At 37.5% G+C, this 20911-nt stretch overlaps 1 protein-coding gene and 1 long non-coding RNA gene across 5 annotated transcripts in view; one reads left to right on the forward strand and one right to left on the reverse strand.

Moving 5' to 3' along the window:
- Positions 1-20911, forward strand: part of VWA8 (von Willebrand factor A domain containing 8) — a 378001-nt gene that overhangs the window by 269347 nt on the left and 87743 nt on the right. For all 3 annotated transcript variants that reach the window (XM_081214571.1, XM_081214572.1, XM_081214573.1), the window contains exons 36-37: positions 5808-5889; positions 9744-9948. In XM_081214571.1, coding sequence (XP_081070697.1) covers positions 5808-5889; positions 9744-9948 — 287 coding nt within the window. The remainder of the gene's footprint in view (positions 1-5807; positions 5890-9743; positions 9949-20911) is intronic.
- Positions 1401-9840, reverse strand: LOC308604946. Of its 2 annotated transcripts, none has more exons than XR_014013574.1 (5): positions 9707-9840; positions 9250-9351; positions 7305-7394; positions 5371-5432; positions 1401-1659 (listed from the first exon to the last, which is right to left on the reverse strand). It is a non-coding gene; the product is annotated as an uncharacterized lncRNA (long non-coding RNA). The 2 variants fall into 2 exon arrangements; XR_014013575.1 differs by having other exon boundaries at positions 5177-5432.

Consider the following 20911-nt stretch of genomic DNA (forward strand, 5'->3'; position numbering starts at 1 on the left):
AATTAATAAGGCTGCTATGAACGTGTTTGCACAGATTTTTAAGTGAACATAAGTTTTTGCTTCACTTGGATAAATACGTAGGAATGGCATTTTTATGTCATACGATAAAACTGCCCAACTGGTTTCCAGAATAGCAATACCATTTTGCATTCCTGTCAGCAATGGAGAAAGTTCCAGTTGCTCCGCCACCTTTTCAGTGCTTGGTATTGTCAGTTTTTCACCATTCTAGCAGGTGTGTAGTGATAACCTCATTATGATTTTAATTTGCATTTTCCCTAGTGCCAAATGATGTTGAGCATCTTTTCATATCTATCTTCTTTAGTGAAACGTCTCTTCAAATCTTTTCCCACTTTCTGAATTGGATTACTTGCTTTCTTTTTAATGATTTTTGAGTGTTCTTTATATATTCTACATATAAGTCCAGTATCAGATACATGCTTTCCAAACATTTTCTCCCATTTTGGTGAAGAGCCAAATCTCTTATGTTTTCTTCTAGAAATATCATATTTCTAGATTTTATACTTAGATTTGTACTCCACTTTGAGTTAATTTTCTTATATGGCACAAGGTGTGGATTGAGACTCATTGTTTTGCATGGGGATAGTCAATTGTTCCAGTACCATTTGCTGAAAGGATTGTCCTTTTTCTACTCAGTTGTCTTTGGACCTCTTCAGAAAATCAACTGACCACATATGTGAGTCTGTTTATGGATTTTCGTTGGTGTTCCATTAATCTATATTGGGTTGGCCAAAAAGTTCGTTCGGGATTTTCCATAACATCTTCCATAAGATGGTACGGAAAAACCCAAACAAACTTTTTGGCCAACACAATATGTGTCTGTCCTTTCACTAATACCAGACTCTCTTGATAAAGGAGAGAATCTTTGTCATCATCCACACTTCATTCATTTTCACTGCTGTACATACAGCACAGCCAATTTATTCATCTGTTCTCTATTGGTACACATTTACGTTCTTCACAATTTTTTGCTATTACAAGTATTCTTGTACCAGTCTCCCTGTGTATATGTGTGGGGAGTCTGTAGGGTATATATCTAAGAGTGAAATTACCAAATTGTTACCCAAAGTTATTGTTCCAGCAGCATAAAAGATGAGGCTACTCTCTATCCCCATCTTCTCTTGCAAAGGTCAGACCTTTTATTGTGCACGTCCCTGATTTCTAGTAAGTTTGAGTATCTTTTTATATATTGTGATTTACTCTTCTGAAAATTGCCTGTTTATATATTTTTGCTATTTTTCTCTTGGTTGCTAAGAGTTTTATTTACCCTCATTTTTTAAGGTAATGTTCCTTAAATATTCCAAATGTATAGAAAGTGCTTAGGTTAATGCCTGACACAAAGGAATAATTTTTTTAATACATTTATTTATTTATTTTTGGCTGCATTGGGTCTTCGTTGCTGCGCACAGGCTTTCTCTAGTTGCGGCGAGCAGGGGCTACTCTTCGTTGCGGTGCGTGGGCTTCTTATTGCGGTGGCTTCTCTTGTTGCAGAGCACGGGCTCTAGGTGTACGGGCTTAGTTGCTCCGCGGCATGGGGGATCTTCCTGGACCAGGGCTCGAACCTGCGTCCCCTGCATTGGCAGGCAGATTCTTAACCACTGCACCACCATGGAAGCCCAGGAAGAATTTTTTAAATGTGGGCTGTAAAAAAAAAACAAAAAAAATCCTAAGAGAATGGTAAAGGGAGATCTCAGGATGCCAGCTGCACACAGGCCTAGGGATCAACCAGTTAGGATTAGAAAAGTTGAGAAGATTTCAGGAGAGATGCCTCCAAGAAAGTGAAGTTGATAAACCCAACTATTTGAACACATTAAGAAATTTTGACATAGGGAAAACTTCGAGGATGAATTTGTGCTAGGTACATGAAAAAGTAAACCAACAACAAAGCATGATTATTAACTCTATGAAAAGAAAAAGCAATAATACTATGATAAGACATAGCTCGGCTGTAAAGAGCATTTATATAATCATAACAACATAAGTGCTGGATGTTAATCTAATGAAAAATTATCATATAAATATACGGAGGGATGGGAAAAATGAGATGGTAGGCAGGGGGAGGGGTATGTGAAAACAGTTAAACTCTCATCTTACATGGTGAGAAGTCAATAAATAATGCCTAAAACTAAAACATAAAGACAGCACCATAAGGATGAAGGTGAATACCAAAGAAACAGCTTTAAAAAGTTGAAAGCATCTCTGGGAGCAGAAAATGAGGGGTGAGAGGAGTAAAGTCAAGGCTGATGATTTTTTCCTTCAGTCTGTTTGACTCTTTAATCTATGTGCCTATAGATCTCTAATGATAATTCAAACTAAATTAATCTTTTTAAAGTAAATAGACTCCCACCACCTAATTAGTCAGGAACTAATGCACATCAGCCTTTTATTAAAGAAATCAATAGCAATTGTAAAGGCTACTCTCCCGGTGGCTTTTACAGAGATGGTATAAATTGTGGTTAATGCAGATGGGGAAAGATTTACTGCTTTCTTTCAATCATTTTCCTTCTAGTTAAATGTTAGCTTTTTTTTTTTTACTTTAGATCACAGGCCTCAGCTCTTTAAATACAAAATAATGACTCTTGATTGAAAGCAGTGTACTGTTTTCTGAACTTTGATTAAATTCAAAGATTTGGTATCCGCACAATCTCGGGGCACACATCCCTCTTTTAATCTGTGAACACAGAAGTGCATTTAACCTAGTAGTTAACAGAAGTACATCAAATTACATTGCTTGAAGGAGTGAATTTTTTATGTAATTTAATCTTCCTTCTGAAAATGCTCTTGGTTACTTTGTCTGACGGTTTTTATACCCCCTCCTAACCTTGGCACTGTGCATCTAAGCTGTCCCCACTCTATATGGGAACTGCACACTAAATGCTGCAGCAGTGACTTACCTTTAATCATTAGTGAACTAATCCTGAAATATAATTTATACCTCTCTTCGAAGTCCACCTAGATTATAAATGTAATGGAAATATACTGAACCTCCATCCTCTCTACAGTTTTGAAACATTTAAAATGGATAGACAAGGATTTGGCTAAGTTTGGAGGGAAATCTGGCCATGGTTTTCACTTCCTTAATTCAATCACGTATTCTAAGCTGATTTATTTTCAAATCCGGAAACATTAATTCTGATTATTTTTCAAGCCTTACCATTACCACCATCACTACCACCACCCTTAAAGTGCTTTATAGCCACAAATTGCCTTTTCTGATACGTGAAAATATGTTTTAGCACAAGGAATAAAATTCTTGCTTTCTCCTTCCTGAAATAGGCACAGCCATTATTGCATTTTCTCATCCTCTTTATGACATGGAATTAACTTGCACATTGAAAAAAAGAAAGAGGGCTTCCCTGGTGGCGCAGTGGTTGAGAGTCCGCCTGCCGATGCAGGGGACACGGGTTCGTGCCCCGGTCTGGGAAGATCCCACATGCCGCAGAGCGGCTAGGCCCGTGAGCCATGGCTGCTGAGCCTGCGCGTCCGGAGCCTGTGCTCTGCAAGGGGAGAGGCCACAACAGTGAGAGGTCCGCCTACCGCAAAAAAAAAAAAAAAAGAAAAAAAGAAAGAAAGAAAGCTGTAGAAAGAAAGATACTTAAAATATGTTGGCTTACTTTGCTTTCTCAGGCAGTCCAAAAGCACTGGTGGCGGTAGCTCAGCCTAATACTACTAGTTGTGAAAAGGAGAGTGCGTGTAAGTGGCAGGCCAGATGCAACTGGCTAGCTAGGCAGCACTAGTCAGCCCAACCGCTTCAATAACTGGTCATTTTTGGCAAAGAACCAGGGTCTATAAGTAATTCAACCCACCTCAGTTAGGTGCTAGCCGCCAGGAACTGTCAGAAATGATATATGGTGCAAAACTTTGTCCAAGACTGACCTTATATCCCAGGCAGCGTTTCCAATGCAGGTGGTGCGTGACTTACAATAAGCATGTTGGCTTTATACAAATGGCTATCTGAGGATGGCCAATTCAGCTGGGTGGTCGGGTTACCATAGTAACTCTCTTTCCTTATTCTCTGCTGTCCGTGGACATCACTTTCCCTTCCTCCTGCCTCCTTTTGCCCTCTGGGACCACTCCGTGCCTAGCTCTGCAGCTCATACCTGGCCCCAGGGCTGTGATTCCCACCCTAGAATCCTTTCGAAGTCCCTCCTGTGTATCCCCAATGCTTCGTATAGTGTCTGGTGCAAAGTAAGCTCAATCACGTTTGTTGAATAAGTAAGAGATATATTGAGGTTTTCAGATGGCCTACTCAAAAACCTTCAGCAGCAAACATGAAATTAAAATGCCAAGTTTCTTATTTTTTGTAAACTACATTGGATAAATTCAATGTGGACATCCCGGATATCTCATTCTAATCAGAAATTATAATAAGAGGTAGACAACAGACAAAAATCTTTAAGAGTATGGGTTCTTTGTAGGGGGATTTTTTTTTAAAGGAGACATTGGTGGCCAAGATTTTGTAAAATAAAGCATTTTTAAATTGTTGCCCTACGGTCAGCTCAGGTAGGACTTTTGTGGAGTGGTGGGCAGAGCAGAGATTTTAAAGCCAGAAGAAAGGCCTGATTTTGAAAGCCTTCTCTATCACTATCCAGGCAAGTCCGGTTATTTTACCACCTCTGTTAAGTCTCTACTCCCTCATCTCTCAAACAGGAATCCAAGGTCTTTGTTGTTGTCAGTGTTAAAAACACTATCTATAACGATTGAGCAGTGGGCTTCCCTGGTAGCGCAGTGGTTGAGAGTCCACCTGCCGATGCAGGGGACGCAGGTTCGTGCCCCGGTCCGGGAAGATCCCACATGCCGCAGAGCGGCTAGGCCCCTGAGCCATGGCCGCTGAGCCTGCGCATCCGGAGCCTGTGCTCCGCAACAGGAGAGGCCACAACAGTAAGAGGCCCGCGTACCGCAAAAAAAAAAAAAGAATAAGCAGTGTTCCTGATGCAGTATTCCTGACACAGTGGTGGCAGCTGGTGATGATGAGCATGGTGGTGGTACTCAGGGCTTTGGGGAAAAAGTCAGTAAACGCCTGGAATTTGCTGGGAAACAACTCTAGAATTGGAGTTGAGGACTCTGTTCCCCCATGTCTCATCACCCTCTCCTTCCCCGCCTTTTCATATTCTTCATGACCCAGAGTCCTCGCCCCACTGCCCAGTCCTCACCTCACCTTTTCTTGTCTTGAAGAGTCCTAATAATAACAGCCACTGTGGGTGGAGCAACTACTAACTGGGTGCAAATTATGTTTATGATGCTCAGATGCTGTCGTCATCCCCATTTTACAAATGATGAAGGCAGGTCTCAGAGAACTAACTTGGCCAGCGTAAAACATAGTTAGGAAATATCAGAGCTAGGATTTCCTACCAGGCCAGTCCAATTTCAAAGTAGGTGCTGACTCCACTGTGTTATACCATTGTTGTGATTTCCTGGAAAGGAAAAAGAGAATTCAAATGATGAAATATTTTCAGATAAACTGTAAGTGCTAAAATAAAACATTGACCCATCTGGGGAAGCTATCAAAGAAAATGAAAGGAATTTAGGTAATGCTCTTGACAGTAAAGAATCACTAACATGCATCTATTTCACAGTCTCTGTATTTCCCTGACTAAAACATAATTCTGAGAGTCTAGCCTCAAGGCTGGAATTAGCCAGCCCAGGACCTTTTCAAGTGGGTCCCAGAGTTCTGCTCTATGCTAGTGATAACTTCATTCCACTTTTAGCAGCATCCATGCTTTCTTTAGGTCCTTTTTTTGTATCATGCAGTAATTTAACACTCGGCTCGTGTCTTGACTTGTTTGCAGATGTTATCCCTCCACAAACAGCTGGTTATATAGAAGTCACTGATCTCCAATCAAAGAGACTCCGATACATCCCTATTCCTGGGTAATCTGTTTTCATCTTTGTTCTTAGCTTGTGTGTCATATTAAAAAAATGAGTGAATTCTTATCATGTACTCTGAATAAATGTGTGCTTTTTGCTTCCTTAAATAGCAAGCTCTTTTTTGTGTTTTTCAATTACAGTTGGTTTATATCTTGCTGTCCTGCATTCCTTTTTTTTTTTTTTTTTGGCCATGCCGCACAGCATACGGGATCTTAGTTCCCCGACCAGGGATCAAACCCATGCCCCCTGCAGTGGAAGCACGGTGTCTTAACCACTGGATTGCCAGGGAAGTCCCTGTTCTGCATTCTTTACTGCCATTTTTATTTTCATTTTGGGAAAATGTTCATATGTTACCTAGTCTAACAGCCTTCAAGCCTTCGTTTTTCCTTTCTGATCTGTCCTAACGATAAATTTTTTTGAAACAGCATTTTTTAGTACAGCAAAAATTTTCATATTTATTAGCTCCGTATATTAGTTTTCTGAGGTAAATGTATTCAAGATGTCAAAGGAATTTAAATAGCATTGGTTTAATACTGTTTTTAAATATGTAACCGAGCATCTACCATTGTGAAGGCTATACAGTAGCCAAAGGATTCCAGAGATTTGGAATGGAACTCATTACCACTGGCTGCTTTTATTACTGTTCAGCAGTGGAAGCAAAGCATTCAAACTAACTAGACTAAGGGTCTAAAAGGAGAAACAATGATGCTCCATCTCTTCCTTGACAGACACATGTGTCCTCACCTGTAGCCCATCCCTTTCTGGATGCATCCATGCCTGATCTCCCTTTCTCAACCTAAGTGTGTGCCTGCTTTGGTATAGATTGATGTACATCCCCTCCTAACATGTACTCCCTCACAGGCAACTGAGGCCTCACAACACAGTGGTTAAAGGCTCACCCAAAATCCTGGGTAAAGGAGCCTGGAGAGGCTTCCAATGTCATAGGAAGGCCAGCTACACCTGTCAGTCACCCAAACGTCACCAGACCTCCTGTTGACCCACGCCTCCAACTCCCAGAAGAAAATTGCTCAGCATGACAGTACAAAATAACTCAGAAACACAGTTTCATTTCTTAGGACCTCTTAGTCAGGTTCGAGAAATATGAAGAATAAAAGTATTTTCCAAAGAAATAGATTTACTTGTTCCAACATATATAAGAATACCTTCTTGGAACATCTTAATGTGTCAGTTTAATGAAAAATAGCTTTTCGTCATTTGGGGGAATTTCTTATTCCATTGTATGCTCATTAAAACATACTATTAGTTCAAGTAGCAAAAGAAAAGAACAACTTTTTTTTTTACATTTCTAAAGCATGATGATTTTTTTCAATATTTCTCTTAATTTCTCCCTAATTGGCCCTAGTTTTTTATTTCAGTACTTTTCTCTGTTAAATTTCTGTATGAACCATATGTTATACCTGCCGTAGAAGTAACATCTGGAAGGGCAGCTATACATATTCAGCCAGTGTCAGCTGATCACCACCATACTTCATTCATTTAGTGCTGTGCTGTCCAATAGAAATAGAATGTCAGCCATATATGTAATTTTTTTTTTTTTCAGTACACGGGCCTCTCACTGTTGTGGCCTCTCCCGTTGCGGAGCACAGGCTCCTGACGCGCAGGCTCAGCGGCCATGGCTCACGGGCCCAGCCGCTCCGCGGCGTGTGGGATCTTCCCGGACCGGGGCACAAACCCGTGTCCCCTGCATCGGCAGGCGGACTCTCAACCACTGCGCCACTAGGGAAGCCCCATATATGTAATTTTATGTTCTTAGTAGTCACATTAGAAAAGTAAAAAAAGAAACAGGTGAAATTACCTTTAATAGTGTTTTATTTAACCCATTATATTTAAAGTATTACTATTTTGACATGTATTTAATATAAACATTTTAATAATACTTGACATTCCTTTTTTCTTCTGCGTCTTTGAAACCCAGTATGTATTTTACATTTACAGAACATCTCAATTTGGACTTGCCATATTTCAAATGCCACGTGGTTTAGAGTCTGTTCATTATCAGTATATCCTGAGTTTCTCTTGAGATTAACTGTTGCCGTTTTTGGCATATATGTAATCCAAGGGAACAACCCATCTGGATTTCAGTTTTGTTGCTGGTTGCTTAAATTTAGTATTTTGCTAGATAGCAGGAATTTTCCATTTGAAGACTAACTTCAAATAATAGAAAACACAGTAAAACTATATGTGACTGCAGGGCCAAAATGAATACATCACTTTCACTCTCAGTAAAATGTGAGTATTATTCCTCAAATTTTTGTATTATTTGCATTTGTAAAATGATACTACTTAGCTCTGATATATGGGAGTATATAAATCTGGGCTTCACTCTACTATAATTCTATGTATTCCTTAAAGACTTTGTTATTATATATAAGGGGAATGTGCATTTTTTTAAAAAGGTAAAGAAGAGATTCTAGACCTGGTGTGCAAGTTGTAGTAAATATGTGATATCTTCAAGCACATTTTTGACATACTGAAGAAATTGCCCCTGTAAATTTAAAGTTTCATGGTGGAGAGTTAAATAAGCAACCAGTAGGTACTGTGCTCAATAGAATCATACATATTGAGCACTTGTGGCAGAATTGCAAACATCATACGTGGAGAAATTTCATTACTCTTGAGTAGCCTTTTACTTCACCATCTGTACCTACTAATTCTTTTCCTAAGGCAAATATTTTCTGAGAGAGCACCATGAGATGAATCCTGTATTATATCAAATGTTATCTTCATTGAGTCCTTCTAGTACTGTAAAGTAGTTCTGAAACACTTCTTCCATCCTACTGTTTTTGTTCTCTTCATATAAACATTTTCTAAGACTTCCATGTTCCACAATGGCTGGCTTTGTCACTCTGTGTTTAGTATCTACTAAGGCAGACTGATAAAAAGGCTAAAGTCGCCTTGATTTATTCTTTAGTATATTATAAGAATTTACCCACTATATAGTAGTTTTGTGGTTTTAACAAATCTACATTGACAGTGTATTATGTTTTTATTATCTATTAGATCATCCCTTTAGACCATTTATTTCATACAGAAAATATCAGATGTATTTAGAGAGCCAACACTGGTAATTAGAATTTATAATCTGTGTTTCTTTTGTATAGTGAAAGCTATACTGAGGTAAAGGAAGTGTGCAGTTGACTCTTATAGGCAAAAGTTGCACTCCTAGAAATGACTATTTCTGATATATAATATCAGAAATAGGTATATGTATGAAATATATAATATGAGAAATATATAAATTCTTTATTATAAATCCATATAACTTTCTAAGTTAGAAAAGGCAAAATATTAAATATAAATGCAATTAAAGCACATAGACAAGACATCAGTTTCAGCACTGACCTTAGACCCCTAAGGAGTGTGTCCAGCGCTGAGGGTATGTGAGGTGTCAGTTGGTATAGAGTTTCTTTCTTCCTGACAGTGAATGCTAATGTCATCCAGGATCTACAAATACAGGAATATGTAAATAACCAGTAAATAACTATGTATTTTTTCCTTACATGTGGATCTGTTGGTATCTTATCTTTTAATTGTGCTTACTATTAGAATGTTTTTTTAAAACATTACTTTTCTTACTGAAGTATAGTTAATTTACAATGTTGCGTTAGTTTCAAGTGTAAGCAAAGTGATTCACATATACATATATATATATTCTTTTTCGGATTCTTTTCCATTATAGGTTATTACAAGATATTGAGTATAGTTCCCTGTACTGTACAGTAGGTCCTTGTTGTTTAACTATGAGAATTCTTTGTAGGGAGTTTAATGACCCTAATTCAGGTTAAACTAACTTCATTACCTGGACTTCACTGGTTGAACACTGATTTCTTTTGCAGATCAGACTTTCTCTCACCATATACCACGTGGCTATCTACTATCTCGGATACAGATGCACTGCTGGCTGAGTGGGGCAAAGGTGGCGTTGTCACTGTTGACATGGGAGGTCGCATCCGGCTTTGGGAAACTGGACTGGAACATCTGCAGCGGTCACTCATGGAATGGAGAAACATGATTGGACAAGAAGGTGACAGACTTATGCAGGTACCACTTGAATTGACCTTACCTCTTAAGGGTGCACGTTCAGTTATAAATTCATTCATTTAGTTGCAAATGCCACAGTCGTGGAAACTCCCGGCCCAGTGACTCAAATGTAGTTTACTTAAATAGCTAAAATAATTTTGGGACTCATAATAGAAAAAGACAGATCTATCATTCTAGATAGAGAAAAAGTAAAAATGTGCCTTTTTTGTCTGTCAGTGCTTAAATATATAGGTTCCTCACCTCACAACATGCAAATACAATCATCAACTTTTATTTTTTAACCTTAAGCATTAATCAGTTTCCAGCACCACCTTTGCATCTGTTCTCACTTCTGCCATTGTCGTCAGCATCGCCCCATGCTACCAAGGAAACAGAAATACTGAGCATCTAAAACGCAGCACGTTAGTATAAGGCCAAAACGTTTAGACTAGAGAAGATAAGAAGAACTATGCATCCGGTAGAGATGTGCTTTTACCAACCTCATTTCCAGAGAATGGAAGTTTAGCAGCCATAATAAGTAGACCCAACCCTGCACTAGCAAGAAATATGGGAACAGATCACCACAGAGGGAGGAAGCTCCACAGCTCCAGAAATGACTCAGTCACCAACTAATCTAGCTGCTGTCTGGAACTAATGTGAGCAGTGAGGAAGGCTGTGTACCCATAGATACTAAACCGTATTATAAAAGGATTTCTTTTATTTGTAATTTATTTATTTTAACCTTCAGAGGAAAACTTCTTTGTTTACATTTCATTTTTATCCAGCAAAAAGAAAGGTAGGTTCCTGCCAACTCTGTTGCTCTGTAAAGAACCAGTTAACAAGATAAGAAATTTCTACAAATTACTCCATTGATATCTGATTAACAATGACTATTTTCTGTGGTTATTTTTGTGATATTCCTTAGAGGAGAAATATATATGTGTGTGTGTGTGTTTATTTGTAAATGATTAATACATATTCCCAGATTATAGGAACATTTTGAAAATTGCAAACCAATATAGGCCAGCAGCCCCAAATCCTTTTGAAAGGGTATGAGTATATTAATTTAATTAAGCTAAAACAAATGTATTACTCTAAAATAAACATGTCATTAAGTGCAGTGGATCTATCACAGTAACAGGCTGAATGTTGGTCACTATCCATAAGAGTAATTAGAAAATTAATTAACTATGGTTCTGCTTCTTTCATTATTCTGAAGATTAGTTTCTTCTCCCTTTGAATTAAGCTCCTCTTTTCATTACAGTAATTGATGCCTAATAGTAAGTACTATTGTGTTCGAATTTCTTATATTTTATTTCAGTTTCTTATGTGTTATAACAAGGTTATAACAATTAAGTTTATCTTTGACAATAGAACTTTTAAAAGGAGTGTCACTCGTGATTTTGATAACGGGTCTTCACTGGTACAAAAATTAACCCCTTTTTGTGTTTTAACCATGTAACTCTCCTCTTCCCAGTGACTTTCCTGCCTCTGTTGTACATTTTTATATCTCCAGCTCTTAGCATGATGATTGGTACACAGTAGACAAATATGCTTGTTTATACTCATATATACGAAATTGAAGCTTTTTGACAACAAATGGAATTCTTTTAACCGTCTCAGTTTATCAGTTGTAACTAAATAAGTATTGAATGAATATATATAGTTCCTAAGTTAGAAATGAACAGAAATATAGTATCTAACATCTCAAAAATAATCAAAATACTCCGCTATATTATACAAGGCAGTATCTGATTCTTCTACAAACCAAACATTTTCTAAGAAATGTATAACTTTATGTCTCCAGTTCAAAGTGCAGCTATAATAAAAATAAGACTTATTCAGTAATAAAGTTACATAATTCAGAATTGAATGATAGTTCCTTTTGTAAAATTAGAATGTTACCTAACATTCTCCTTCCATCTCTGATGTTCCTTGATCCATTTTGTTGATATTGAAAATATACACTTAATACATACTCAAACTGAGAAGCAAATTATGAGCATATATCTTTATGTCTAAACAGACAGAAGTCATTGTCCAAATAATCTGCCGTTGTTGTAACTTTTGGCCACATCTCTTCCTCCTCACTGTTTGGTAAATAATGAGACAGCATACTTAATTGCTTTTATTTAGACCAGCTTATGTTACTATTTACAAGTAGTTTGTACAACCAAATCTAAATATGAATCATTCCAGGAGCCATGGTAATAACAAGCAAAAATGTGTCTTTTACAGCTACCTTCCTAATCAATCCGTCAACCTACTCCTCATTTATGGACACTTTATTCAACATTGGTCTACTCCTGATCTGGGCTCTTGGAAAATACCTTCCATAGAAGTACTGAGAAAAGAGAATAGGTTCTCAGTACCATACCTATCACTTGCTGACTGCCAGCAGCTTCCCTGTCAATGGCAGAGTAACCTGATCTCCATCTAGTGGACAAATGGACTTACTTTACATCATAGAAATTAAAAGGCCTGGTTTACGCTCCAGTAGTTTGTGGCAGCCTCAGACCTGCTGTTAGGGGAGATTTATACAAGTCTCTTCAGCGGTTCCTACTGGTCATGAGATGCTCCTTTAGGTCAACAGTGAAGGCCAGGCAGAAAATCTGCCATGCCATTCACCACTTATTGACCCCCATCTTTCCCTGATTCCTTTGCCTGGTGTCAAAAGAACTGTTTTATCTTTAGATAAACTGTCAGTTACATGTTTTATCCCTATTCTTTATGACTTTGCTACATTTCAGCCTTCTTGAGGTATTAGCTTTGAAGCCATTGTTGCTTTGAATTTTTGTTTTTGTTTAATGTATTCATTGATAGTTTTCTTTAATGAGTACAGCTTGCAAGAGAGTTTTGTTTGTTTATGCGGTACGCGGGCCTCTCACTGTTGCGGCCTCTCCCGTTGCGGAGCACAGGCTCCGGACGTGCAGGCTCAGCGGCCATGGCTCACGGGCCCAGCCGCTCCGCGGCACGTGGGATCTTCCCGGACCGGGGCAGGAACACGTGTCCCCTGCATCGGCAGGCGGACTCTCAACCACTGCGCCACCAGGGAGGCCCAAGAGAGTATTTTTTGAGCTTCATATAAAATGTGTTCATTAATTTTACATGCTTTGATAGGAACATGTGTTTTTCTTATAGTAAACAACTGTAACAAACTCAAAGTATCACTATAACTGTAGTCTAAGAACCCATTATTAAGAACTCATATTTACTACTTTTAGACTCGATATTTTCAGAAGCACAGGTTAATTATAAGCAAAATTTTTCTGACTAGGTTTTATAGTGTTCTCTATAAAGCATAGTTTTCATATTTTTATTTAGTTACATTTGGATTCCTCCCAAGAAGGCTACACCACTGTTTTCCTCAGAAATCAAATCATCTTCTCTAAAAAGCTCCTGGTGACTCTTCTTATGGGAGCAAAAAGGCTAAAAGATTACAGTTTTCAAATGTTATTGTCTAATTACAATAAACTAATCAGAAACTAAATCCTTCATATATTACTCGTAGAATCTCTTTGAGGCCTTTGAATAATACTTCCTTAACTGTATACTTTAAAACTTGACAGAATCTTTGAAACAGTGTGGGACTGGAACTTATTGATCCTTATAATTAAGATAGTGCCTGGTACACAGTAGATACGGTAAATACTGAAAATAGAGAGAGGCATAGACAAAAATACATAGAAAAGATAACCAGTTTATACTAAGCACCTCTAATCTTTCAAAGAAGATATTCTAGGAATATGAGTAAATGTCATCTGCTGTACTTTGGTAACTAGGCCTAGCCTTTTCTTTAACTGCACATCCAACGCTTATGATTTTTTTTTTTTTTTTTTTTTGTGGTATGCGGGCCTCTCACTGTTGTGGTCTCTCCCGTTGCGGAGCACAGTCTCCAGACGCGCAGGCTCAGCGGCCATGGCTCACGGGCCCAGCCGTTCCGCGGCATGTGGGATCTTCCCGGACCGGGGCACGAACCCGTGTCCCCTTCATCGGCAGGTGGACTCTCAACCACTGCGCCACCAGGGAAGCCCCCTTATGATTTTTTAAGAATGTTAAAGCCCACTTCCAGTTTTGGAAACCACAAGATTATTTAATTGGTACTCTATTAGTAAATGTAGTTTTTGACTCTACAAGCTACATTATCTCCAGATCTTCTGTGAAAGTTTGCAATTCTTTGTTCTTCTTAAGGAGCATAGTCCACTCTTGTACTTCACTCTTAGCGTTGGTCAGCAGTTCTGAAAACACTTAACAGTCTGATTAAGTGGCTCATTGTTATAGAGTGATACACATTTTATAGGACTGTTATATGTACATATATCGTTCGGAATCTTCCTTGGCCCAGAAAGGCAATACTTCTTAAAATTTTTGTTTATAATTTCCCACCATATCTCCTAGTGATATATCAGTAGAAGTGGTTTTCATCAAGATGGTCTAGCTATTTGCCTATGTGGTAACACTTGGGCAAGGCCTCTAATGATTTTTCCTTTGTTTATTGCTGTTAGAGAAATCCCAACCATAGAAATTCATTTTGAATCTAGACTTTGAATAAGGTGTTCAGGCTTACCTAATGAAAATGCAGGATCCCCTGGAGAGTGTACTACCCAGTAGTGTGCTGACAGCCCAGCTCTCTGGCAGGTGGGGGGCAGTTTACAATGTTTGCCAGTTTTCAAGATGTAAATACTCCCTCCATGGCTGACTTGAAGCTACCAGAGGTTAACAATCTACTCACAAAGTCTCTGAATATTTAGTAAGCATCTCTCGCAAACTAGTACAATCCGCTTCCAGCATGCCCCTGGCTTGATTAAGCCTTTAACTAACTCCCCAAGGAGAATTATGACAGTTACCTGACTGCAGGGTCCTTCAGAAATAAGACAATGGAAATGTGGTTAAGAAGAGAGAAAGGCAAAAGAAAAGGGAAAGAGGTACTGAGAACACAGATAAGATGGTGTCATGATATCTCTGGGAGATGTGGAAGCCTACAGTTGTCCCAGTTACAGATTAGCAACGCTCTTCTTGAACAAAGAATTCAGTTTGAGCAAATAATTGGAGAGAAGTCTATACTCAAGTGGGATAACACTCATGGGTTCGTGCATAAGGGCCTCCTTTCTTATAAACTCTTGCAGAAGGAAATTGCCAGTCGATTTTTACATTCCTCCAGAAGTAATGCTTCCATTGGATCACAAATTTGTCAGTAATTGCTAAATGTAACTAAAATTAAATCAGCAACCACCTTCCCAAGACAAGCAAATCGACAAGTTTATGAGTTTAAAGAGGCCATGAGTTTTCATTAAACTTTTGTGTGTATCCAACAAAAAAGATAACCATAAAAATTATGAAAATCATGGGTATTAGAGTTTTAAAGTAATGCTAAAAATAGAAATATCATTTAGCTTTTACATTTTAGAAAAGGCCTAAACTCAGGTAATTCCTTTTCAAATCATCAGCAGCAGAAATATTTCAACTCCTTTCTCTCATGACAGACCTTAAGATCATTATTTTATATACTATATCCCCATTGCATACTGTTTGACAATATAATCAGCAAGTAAAGAAGTAATCTTAGTAATATTTATTTAAAGTATAAGGGGGGCCTCCCTGGTGGCGCAGTGGTTGAGAGTCCGCCTGCCGATGCAGGGGATACGGGTTCGTGCCCCGGTCTGGGAGGATCCCATATGCCGCGGAGCGGCTGGGCCCGTGAGCCGTGGCCGCTGGGCCTGCGCGTCCGGAGCCTGTGCTCCGCAACGGGAGAGGCCACAGCAGTGAGAGGCCCGCATACCACAAAAAAAAAAAGAAAAAAAAAAATAATAAATAAAGTATAAGGAAAACAAATTAATTCTGTAATATATCAGTTATAAATTGAGATATCAAATGCAATGAATATGTTGACAATCAGTGGCTCTAGAATTTTTGTGGTTCTAAGCTCATTATGTATATAGTTATGTATAATCAACACATCGCAAGGCTATAGAAATAAAACCTTGCTGTTATATTTATAGAGAAAATTGTAATTTTATTTATAAGTGGTATAGCCTATTGTTTAAGAGCATGAAACTTTAAGTGGTCAAACCTAGGTTCAAATCCACGTACCACTTTTTAAGTGATCCTCGGCAAATTACTCATTCTTTCTAATTTTCACTTTCCAGTCATAATATAAAGACAATACCATTGTACTTTACAAGCTGTTGTAAGAATGAAATGCATTCATACTTGGCACAAAGTATTTAGTAAGCAAATAAAAATTAGAAACTCAGAAGTTAGGTAATATTGGGCTACAGAATTCTTTAACACTTACATGGAAACAAAGCCAAATTATAAGGAATCAGTGTTACCCAAACACCTAATATTACATCATGACCCAGTGAGTTACATAATTCATCATCTGTCTTAGTGTTGAAAGTGAGCTTTGCTTATAATCCTGTTTAGGAAAAGTTTTGTCAGGCCCAAAAAAGGAATTGAGAAAATGGTCTGGGCCTAAACTTGTCAGCTTGAAGAAAAGCAGGAAATCAGTGATAGGACAATTGTCAGCAGAGGATTATAGTGTTTAGCCTTATTCAAAAGACAAATTAGAACAGGACCAAAAAACACACAGTGAAATATACATCATCTTTAGCCTGAGTCCTGAGAACAGTAAAGAGCAAGCCCAATTTGGAGCTGTCTTTCCTAGTTTTTCTGTATACAGTGTTCTTTTGCCTCTATAACATTCTAAAAATGTCTCTCTTTTTATTTTCTGTTTCCTTACAAGGTCAGGCCACAAGTGCCATCTCTAACCTCTCCCTTTTAATAGCTCCACCCATTCTTACATTTATTTATTTAATTAACATTCGTTGATCACCTAGACTCACTAGGGTAAAGAAATAAATAAGACAGTTACAGACCCAGGGAACTTACAGTCAAGTAGCACTATAACCAAATAAACTATGGTGCAGTGTGGTGAAGAAAGTGATGGAAGCATGATTAAGGGACAGGAGGACGGCAAAGAATACTTAACTCTATCTTTGGAAGTGGTTTTAAGATAAAATAATACCTGAATCTGGTTTTTACGGAAGGGGAAAGGGACTCCTGACAAATCGAATACAGGTTTAGTTTTGCCTCTTACCAAAATCCCAGTAAGAAAACAATAAAGGATCAAAAAAGGTACAAAACCACAAGGACAAAGAGAATTAGAGATGCAACAACACTTTGGAGGATTGAAAAATACATGTGTAGGTGATGACCGAGTTAGTGCCTGGAGAGAACTAAAACCCTAAAATTCCTCCGGGGGGAGACGCAAGCTTTACTCTGTGGAAGCCCATAAAGCATCAGGACTTGAAGACACCATGTTCCAAAGAAGGTTAGAGTACAGGGCAGCACTGAAAATTGGCAGATTAGTTGAAAGCCCATATAGAGGCCATTTAGAAATACAGATTTTCTCCTCCATCTTCTGCACCTGGGCAGCCGGCTGTCCTCTACCCTTGCAAGAGACGGGAGCCACAGTGGAGATCTGCACAGTTTAAGACAGGAGTGAGACCATGTAGCCAACAAGAAGATAAAGTGAAAGTCTGCTTTCCTTATTTAGATCTCATGAAGCTGGCATCCATATTTATATCCCTTAAGCAGGAGACTGGGAAAATCCTTTCTGGAAACTGACATGCCCAAGAGAAAAGTCTTTCTTTTTTTCACTTCTTTTTTTTAAGGAAAACATTTTTTTTATTTGTTTTCTTATCATTTTGAGTCAATATACACAAATAATACAGTCTATAGGATGAAACAATCATTTTTGAGATACATTCAGTTTATAAGGAGATAAGTAAAAATGTACTAACATACAAAATTACATTAAAATTAGTACATTGCTTATCCATGGGAAAGCTTGTATCCTATCAAGTGATTTTTTTAAAATTTTTATTTGAGTGTAGTTGATTTACAATGTTGTGTTAGTTTCAGGTGTACAGCAAAGTGAATCACTTATAAATACACATATATCCACTCTTTTTTAGATTCTTTTCCCATATAAGCCATTACACAGTATTGAGTAGAGTTCCCTGTGCTATACAGTAGGTCCTTTTTAGTTATCTATATAGTATTATGTATATGTCAATCCCAATCTCCCAATTTATTCCTACCTCCCCCTACCCCCAGTAACCATAAGTTTGTTTTCTACATCTGTGACTCTAGAGAAAAGCCTTTCTGATGCTGACATTTGGAACATTCTCCCTACTAGCCTTAGAAGAAGACCCACTTGTTGGCAAGCCCTACTTTATGCAAAAACAAAAAACAGAAAACAAAAATTTCAATCTACTTTTTAATGCCTTATTCTTAAATATTAATGGGTAGCTTCTTATATAAAAGATGGAAATCAAAACAAATGAACAGAGAAATAGAGATGATACAGAAAGCAGAAAAGCATTTCATAAAGTGATAATTGATATTCTCAGAGAGGTAAGAGAAAATATTATAAAACAGAAACATAGTGCTATTTTAACATAGTAACCTTCAAAGAATAAGAAAGATCTCTTGGAAATTAAAAAGTAGTAGCAGAAATAAATTAATAAAAGGGATTGTACATTAGGGAACTCTCCCAAAAGACAAAGAAATTGAAAATAGAAGAGAGAAGTCTTATCTGACTAATAAGAATTCCAGAAACAGAAAATGAAAGGGCAGGAAATGACTCAAAAAGTAATTTAAGAAAATTTCACTAAACTACAGGACAGATGTTCTATTTAATAACTGGAAAACACACACCCTCACGCAAACACCCCAAAGTATATTCACTTGAAATTTTAGAACCCTGTGGGTAAAGAGACAAAACTGAAAACTTCTAAGTTGAGGGAAGTGGGAAACAGGTTATATAAAATGTATTGTAAATCCTAATAGCATTAGGCTTCTCCACAGCAGCATTGGAAGCTAAAGGGAAAATTATTTCCAACCGAGAATTTTATACCCAGCCAAGCTATTAATCAAGTGTGACGGTAGACTAAAAACATTATTAAACATGCAAATCTCAAAAAACTTTCATTCTTTATACAAAAGGAGGGAATAAATCAAGAACGAAGAAGAAAGGGTGGAAAGAGTGGTCTTAGCCAGGGAAGAGGCAAAGGTAATTCCCAGCATGATCATGAAAGGATGTTCTAGAATAACAGCTGTGCCTGAAAACAACTACTCCAAAGCAAAGTGGGAAAACAGGGTTCCAGAAAGAATAGATGTCTTGAGGGGAAAAAAAAAGGAGCTGGCAATGTGATAGAATAACTATATTGCGAGAATTTTACAGCTCTGCTGGAGAATTTGGGGAACAATTAGTGAGAGATAAATAAAGTAAAGCTAAGAATTAGTAAAGAGTACATATTAGTGGGAAAAATGAAAAATTATATATAATAATAGTATGTAATAGTATAATAACTATATAGTAATATGTATTATTATAATTAGAAATATATAGTAATATATAGTAACATATATTATTGCATATAGTAATATAGTACCATATAACAGTAATAATAAAGTAAACAATTAATATTGATTTAACTCAAGTTTATGATGGCACTCTATTAGGATGATAAGGGGCGGGAACATGAGTAATGTATGTTCTAGGTAAGATAGGTGAAATAATCCTTACCCTTCATAGTAGGAAGTCAATAGATAATGTCTGAAACTTAAAAAGAAAGAGAATGTAAGAATATTATTTAGAAATATGAAGGTAAATAGCAGGAGACATAGTAAGCAGGGTTGAAGTGGCTGGCTACCTTTGGGGAGTGGGAATTAGGGGGTGAAGATGGTGGAGCTCGAGGTTGCTGTTTTTGTTATACATCTTGTAGTACTAATTGGCTTATTAAACTATTTACATGGATTACTTTGATAAAAATTAAAACTTGGTTTAGAATAATAACAAGTGGAGATTCACCAGGTAGATAAGAGGAATAAGAGTAGCCATGAAACAAAGATTTCATTTAACTCATCTTTGGATCCTAGACACTTTAAAAAATACATATTTTTTAACAGAACTGAAGAAACTGGTTAATTTTCCTTATTTCCCTTTGCAATGACTCGAGTACTAGTTATGAATAAGATGGAGTAAGCACACACTTGCCCTGCCTTTTCCATTGAATTCAGCAATAAACTCCGGACAGGATACATTGAGCAACTGTTTGAGGTCTCTGGAAAAGAAGTGATAGCCCGTGGATTGAGGAAGACCAGAGTTTGAACTCTACCACCGGACTAGATGTGTTTCCCCTTTTCCTCCAGAGTCTCCTGGTCTTGACTCAAGGTCATCTGAAAAGGAAGTGGGTACTCTCAGCAAACTAGAAATAGAAGAGAACTCCTTCAGCCTAACAGAAGGCATCGTCAAAAGCCCTACAGCTAGCAACATATTTAATGGTGAAAGACTGAGTGCTTTCCCCCTAAGATTGGGAATAAGGCAGGAACAACCACACCCATACACCCATCACTCCTGTTCAACATCAGACTGAAAGTCCTAGCCAGTGCAACAACAAGAAAAATAAGTAAAAGTATACAGATTGGAAAGGAAGAAATAAAACTGTCACTATTTGTAGACAAGGTAATTGCCCACCTAGAAAATCCCACGGAATGTACCAAGAAAAAGCAAATAACGCCCAAAATAAACCACGTCTTTCAACTAATAAGTGAGTTTAGCAAGGTCCAAAATTAATCATATTTCTATATCCTACCAATTAAAAACCAAAATTTTAAAATATATATACCATTTACAAACAGTTCCACCCAAAAATGAAATACTTAGGTATAAATTTAACAAGGCATGTATAGGATATGTATGCTGACTACTACAAAACACTAGTGAAAGAAACCAAAGATTTAAGTAAAAGGAGAGTTCACAGATTAGAATTCTCAACATAATAAAGATGTCGATTCTCTCCAAATTGATTCGGAGAGTTCCAACCAGAATCCCAGTAGGATTTTTTTTATCGTGATAACAAGCTGACTTTAAAATGTATATGGAACAAAAATACTCAGAACAACTTTTTAAAAG

The sequence above is a fragment of the Mesoplodon bidens genome (assembly GCF_964165515.1).
Source record: "Mesoplodon bidens genome assembly, chromosome: 17".
NCBI lineage: Eukaryota > Metazoa > Chordata > Mammalia > Artiodactyla > Ziphiidae > Mesoplodon > Mesoplodon bidens.